Genomic DNA, 6,360 nt, shown 5'->3' with positions numbered 1-6,360 from the left:
GATAGATAGATAGATAGATAGATAGATAGATAGATAGATAGATAGATAGATCATGAAATATAATCTAGCTCTTAAATGATTTAACATTTTACTCTGTTTTCAAATGTCAAAAATCCTAGGATTGAACTATATCCCTCAGATTGTAAAGGAATAATATAACAGTCCCGCAGACTTACTGTAATGTCAATGATGTGATGATTTTTAAGGTTGTGCCACTTTCTACCCTTCTCTGTATACCTTCTGTGAAACTTCGTGTCTTTCAGCATCAAGCAACATATTCTCATTATGAGTGCGTATGAAATCGTACGAAAAGTTATGCACACTATTTTGTACGTTTTTGTACGTTTTTCCTCAAAAAAACACATCAGTGCGCATGCGCTGGCAGACAGAAAAAAAAAGCAGATCCGCGGACGGACGTAAAAATGGGAAAAACAGTGCAATCATCACTTATTCATGTCTCTAACTACGTTGCTTGCTGTTTTATATCTTACGGTTAGAGTTAGGGTCAGGGTTACCTTCTATATTATATTCTATATTCGTGAATGGTGCGTCAGATACGCATACGACGAAAAAAACGTCCAAAACGTACGAAATTACGGTGCATAACTTTTTGTACGATTTCATACGCACTCATAATGAGAATAGGTTGCATCAAGTCAATGACAACAACTGAAGTTAGCCTTTCCTAAATAACAATAACATCAATAAATGTTATAGATGTCAGTGATAGAAGTTATAACACAAAGACAATACAAAAAACAGCATGAGCAAATTCCTGAACACACATATATACTATATGTTTTATGGAGTGGTTACTTAGTGGATAGAGAATGGGACTTGGAATCCTGATGAGTTTGAAACCCTCTCCCACAGACTGCTACTCCGGGTCTCTGAGCAAGACCCTTAACCCCTGATTGCTCCCTGGGCACCGCACAATGGCAGCCCACTGTTCCCCAAAGAGGAGGGGTTTAATGCACAGAGCTAATTCTCAATTGTGAGATCAATAAAGTTCAATTTATTTATTCATTTTATGTATTTATGTGTGTGGGGGGTGGGGTGGGGTTGTGTATGGGAACACAGTCGGAAGTAAAAGCAATGAGCTGAACTTTTCAAAGATAATAAACAGAAAAATCCCAATGAAATGAAGAGGATTATCTGAGCATGCATGTGAGCAAAAGTCATACAGAGGTCAGACTAAATCTACCTTTTTATTTTGCCCTTTTCTGCTCAGAGAGACAGCAGAGTGCAAGGGTTTGAATGAGTGCACCACTGTCTCTGCCTCAGCTTTTAGGTACACACACAAAAAAAGAAAATACCTGTGAAGGTGAAGGCGATGGATGCAAAAACCAGAGATAGGCAGTTTTATTGCAGAGGAATAAGAAGCTCTCAGGAGAGAACCCGGATGTCTTTTTTCTCATCACTTAGTCCTTCAAGAGGTGCCGTAATAGAGCTCTTGTTTCTGGGCTGCCACTCAAAATAACGAGAAATATAATTGCAGTCTATCACATACTCACTTGCTCTTTTTTCTTTGCCTTTTCCTCCTTTCTTTTTTCTCATCTTCCTTGACCTCCTCAACTCTGTCTTTGCATACACAAGGTATTTCAGTCATTTCCCTGTTTTTCCATCACCAGGGTAACTGCTGCACCTGAGCTTCTGACCTTTCCAGCTGAAAAAAGCAGCCCAATTTCATTCTGTTTGTGTAGTCACTTTATGTTCCCAGAGAGGAGAAAGGCATCATTTAACAAGTAAAACTACTAAGTCCCACCCCCAATGTTTGATTGAACAAAAGCAAAAGGCTCTTGATTCTACTGGGACAGCTTCTCTCAGTAGTGCCCTTGTCTGACTGTCATTGTTGATGATTTAATTACTACGATGTTGTATTCTCATTTAGAAAAAGATGATAAAAAGGAGAATTTAATATTTTTTTGCAAGGCGGGCTCCATCCCGGCTGTGCCTTCATGTTACCATGTCAAAAGTGCAGATGTGTTTCTCTATCCCGAAATGCAGCAGCACTTGAAAAGTTGATTTTTCAGCAGCATGGCTGCATAATATCAGCTGACAGGCTTTCTTGGATAAAATAGAAAGAAGCACTTTTTTGCAGAAGGTGGAGCGTCTGATGTTATCGCCAGACAATGAAGCATAAAAAAAATACCTGAATGAAGCCGACTGAAAATAACCCATTTGCATATTTTTAGAAATTACTTCATCATCACTACCTGGTAAAAATAGCCTCTGATGGGCACAGTTGGGCTTTGAACTACCTCACATATAATTACATGCAGAGGCTGGATTTCAGCTTGGAAGTCTTTATAAACTAGCAATACACCTCATGCATTTCTCCCTTTTTAGACGCTCGTGTTTCTCAGTCACTCTGACATTCACATGTAACAGAGAGCATTGGATATTTCTGCACAGGCAGGGAGATTTTAGAATATTTTTCATTGGTGGGTGAGTTATTCTATTTGCTGTGGACCATAGGGAGAAAAAATGTGTTCTGCTTCTTCTTTGTTGGGAATTAGTAAAAAGAAACAAAGCCATCCAACAGCTTTAAAGCTGCAAATGAATTGAGCTGATAACTCTGAATGATTTTTAGATATAAGCAGTGCTTTGCAAAGTTTCCCACTACCGCTTAAACTTTCATATTTTGTGGTGTTGCAGTATATTAATACTAATAACAACTGAACATTATTGATCTCACATTGAAGCAATTACCTCTGTATTTAACCCATTCGTTTGGGGAGCAGTGGGCTGCCATCGGGTTGTGCCTGGGAAGCAGTATGGGGTTAAGGGTCTTGCTCAGGGAGCCAGAGTGGCAGTCTGTGGGAGTGGGGCTCGAACTCAGAACCTCGGGATTCAAAGCTCTTTGCCCTAACCACTTGGCTTCCACTCCCCCAAGCAGTACAACCCTCATTGTTAAGGGTGCTCTATTTCTAGACAACCCTAATGTATCTTGTGAAATGGAATGAAAGGAGCACGTATCTTGGTAAACTTCTTAAAACTAAGACACATGAAGTAAAAAAATAAAAAAAATATTATTACATATGTATGTTTAAAACACCTACCTTGGAAAAAGAGGAAACAGTAACCAATACCCAGAAACATAAGTGTTTCTGGGTATTGGTTACTGTTTAAAAAAAGACTTTTAATATTGTCGTGTGAAAAGCTCTGTAACTAGAACACAGTGGATTAGAGTTTGAAAGTGTGTTTTTAGTTTTGCCTCCAAAGTTCTGTCTGCACTTTCATTTTAAATGTCTTCAAGGAAATTCAATGTTTTGAATTGCTACCAGTTTCCGCAGTTTTATAAAATATGTGATCGCTAACTTTGAACATTTTAAATTAGTTTTTGCATGATGGTTCAAAAGTTAGCCGGTTTAAGGGTAGGTTGTCTGTAAGCACTTCGATACTGTGCATACTATAAAATCTTAACAGGATATAAATGGGTTATAATGGCCAAGACTTTAAAAAATAAATAAATATGTAAGAAATAATGGCCAAGATTTTGACTAGGCCATTATAACAAACAAATCTGCTTTAATTTGAACCATTCCATTAATTGTCGACCTTGTCAGTTACCCTAGAATTTATTATGGTCCTTCTGGCTGCCTCTTTCACTAACCCCCCCACATATGTCAGTAAAGGTAAATCGCCAAAATAAACTTATCTGCACAAACCTAGAGTATTCTTTTGTTAGCCTAATCCTGCTTTAAACATCTCATCTTCTTACAGTGCTACTTGGTCAAATAAAAGCTAATTACTAATGTTCACTAGCAAATCTTTATTTGGTATGGATTTTACGGCAATTGTGTGCAGTGCATTTTATTTAGAGGTATCAGAGTACAGGGAGCATATACCGATGTCAAAGTTTTTTTTATTAAACACAAAACTTCAATAAAATGATTTCAAGCTTTTAGTTTTAACATGACACGGTTTAAGCAAGCTGAAGATGTACCTTTGCAGACCACTGTAAAGCCTTAATCCACAGGATCTTTGATCAACAGTTAGTCTGCAGCAGAATTTCTATTTAAAGGCTGAGGGCTCATTAGCCAATAGATCTTAATCCTATTACTGCCCTGGTGGTGGGGGACCATGAGCCCTTCTGTCAGTCGCTCCAGGGCAGGCGGGTGTGGGGGATACTTTTGCGATACAGATGTGAAGAAGGTCACACACACGGCACAGTGCCATTTTCATAATGAGAGGAAAGCATCATGCATCATGCGGAATCATAAAAAAGCCATCATCGGCTATGCAGACACATTTAATCACGTCACATGTCGAGAGCTAACATATTTAGCCCTGCTGCATAATAACAGGCTTTATCCCTCCTTCATGTGGGCCTGGCCCGGGGTTTAATTAAATGTTAGCCGAAATATCAGAGTAATCTCTATATGGGTGTGTGTGTGTGTGTATTACGCTTATTGTTAACAGCTGAATAGAAGCTCTGATATTTGCAGTGATGCCTGGTATAATAATGAAGAGATTTAACAGGGGCCTTTTGTAAGATGAAAGAAGTGTGAGTGTATGAGAAAAAGATACAAGGACCAAGAAGAGAAGAATGCAGAATGATGGAGAGACTAATATCGGGAAGGGAAACCCACAGCACTAAATCTCAGTGTTGCTATAAAGATGAGCTGAAAGAAGAAGCCGACACAAGGATTTTCTTAGTATATTCTGTGAAAATAAACATAAGCTTCCTCTACTGAGAGCCAACGGCTAAAAGAAACCGTGTAAGAGACATTGGTATTTATTTCTCTCTTACAGAATGTTTTTTTCAATAAAATGAATTGAGAGTGCACTAACTTTGGAAAAAAAAAAAACTTTGTACCTGCATGTCAGTGCATTTTATTACACCTTTAGCGGTGAAGTATTTTAGATGGTAAAACAGTTACAGCTCCGTCTTGTAAGAATGGGCTTCTTATTTTGGGTTATCCAGTTCCCTGCCATCTTTTATTGATATAGATGTCATCATCTAAATGTGAAAATGACTTTGATCAATAATGCCTTTGGTCTGGATGCTCTCAAACGCAAGACAAGTTGTTTTATTAATTATGAATCAGTCAGAGTCGAAAACACCCAAGAGGCAAAAATTGAGGAGGAATGTCTGGCTGAGTGTAACATATATTGACTGTATATGGAAGTCTTATTGTCTCCTCTCCTCCTCAGACATTGATGAGTGTGTGGACGGCTTTGTGGAGTGCGATAGTAAATCCACTTGTGTCAACTTGCCCGGCTGGTACCACTGTGAGTGCCGCGACGGCTACCATGACAACGGCCTGTTTTCCGCCAACGGGGAATCGTGCGTAGGTGAGTTACTCGCGTTTTTTTAATTAAATCTTTAAAGTTTGGTCAGAGTACATTTTGAGTTTTGATTTGGGAAAATCCCACAGATATGCATGGACTGGTGTCAGATTGCCACTCTATGATGAACTGAAGCTTATTTGGTTTTAAGCCATTGTAAAAATGTCAACCAAAATCTATTTTATGTATTAATCTATTTCAAAGGGATGGCATATATTAATGAATAGCAGGAGCTGTATTACACTTGGATTTAGCACAATGCTAGTTTCCATACATAGTGTCGTAGGACCGGGGAAGCAGGTACAATGAGAAACATACGGTGCATGTAACAAGAAAATACAGACCACAGATGAAACATACATGTAACAAGGACAAAAGACACACAAAAACCATAAAAACAGTTTCAGAAGAAATACAATGTAATGCCCATGGATGACATAACACACAGTGAACAGGACTGCTAACTTGAGGTAGGCTGATGTTTAAAAGGGTCATAGAATGATTCTATAGGGTATTTGGTGCAGGTCCTTTAAGCTGAAGTCTGTAAGTTTTTAAAAATCACTTTTTTGTCATATTGGCTAAAACTGTCCCTATGCCCAGACAGCAGTACATGTGATATGTAACCTGTGAAAAAAACGGCTTCAATTGGTCCCGCATACTGCCTGTATTTCAATCTGGAAAGAATAATTCGGGATGAGTCAAAACAACTAATCACAGCCAGAGGAGCGTCTGATGGAGTGTCAATCACAGCTCACACACGCTGAATCCCCCCCCACTCACCGCTTAACCTGCTGCTGCCGCCCGGCTGCCGCAGTCAGGAGGACGCGCGTCGAAGTCATGGCGGAGCGACAGCCACCAGCGAAAGAGAAACTGCCCTTACTGCCCCTGCCGATAACTGCTTACACGGTAAGCTTCGGTATAACCAGCATCTTATATCTAGCTGCTTGGAGGTGTGTGTTATCGCTCTTACCGGTTCACACTCCATGCCGCGTACGCTGCTTGGACGCTTCTGGTCGCATGCGGTAGCCGCGCAGATGCTGTGAGAGGGGTGGAGCTTGGAGGTGG

General features: G+C 39.6%; 1 protein-coding gene across 2 annotated transcripts in view; it reads left to right on the top strand.

Moving 5' to 3' along the window:
* nell2 (neural EGFL like 2) overlaps nt 1-6,360 on the top strand; it is a 137,874-nt gene that overhangs the window by 109,137 nt on the left and 22,377 nt on the right. For both annotated transcript variants that reach the window (XM_015382349.1, XM_015382348.1), the window contains one exon: nt 5,161-5,301. In XM_015382349.1, the coding sequence (XP_015237835.1) occupies nt 5,161-5,301 (141 nt within the window). The remainder of the gene's footprint in view (nt 1-5,160; nt 5,302-6,360) is intronic.

Source organism: Cyprinodon variegatus, unplaced genomic scaffold (genome assembly GCF_000732505.1).
Source record: "Cyprinodon variegatus isolate N-32 unplaced genomic scaffold, C_variegatus-1.0 Scaffold255, whole genome shotgun sequence".
In the NCBI taxonomy this organism is placed as follows: Eukaryota; Metazoa; Chordata; class Actinopteri; order Cyprinodontiformes; family Cyprinodontidae; genus Cyprinodon; species Cyprinodon variegatus.
This window is presented reverse-complemented; position numbering and strand designations above follow the sequence as displayed.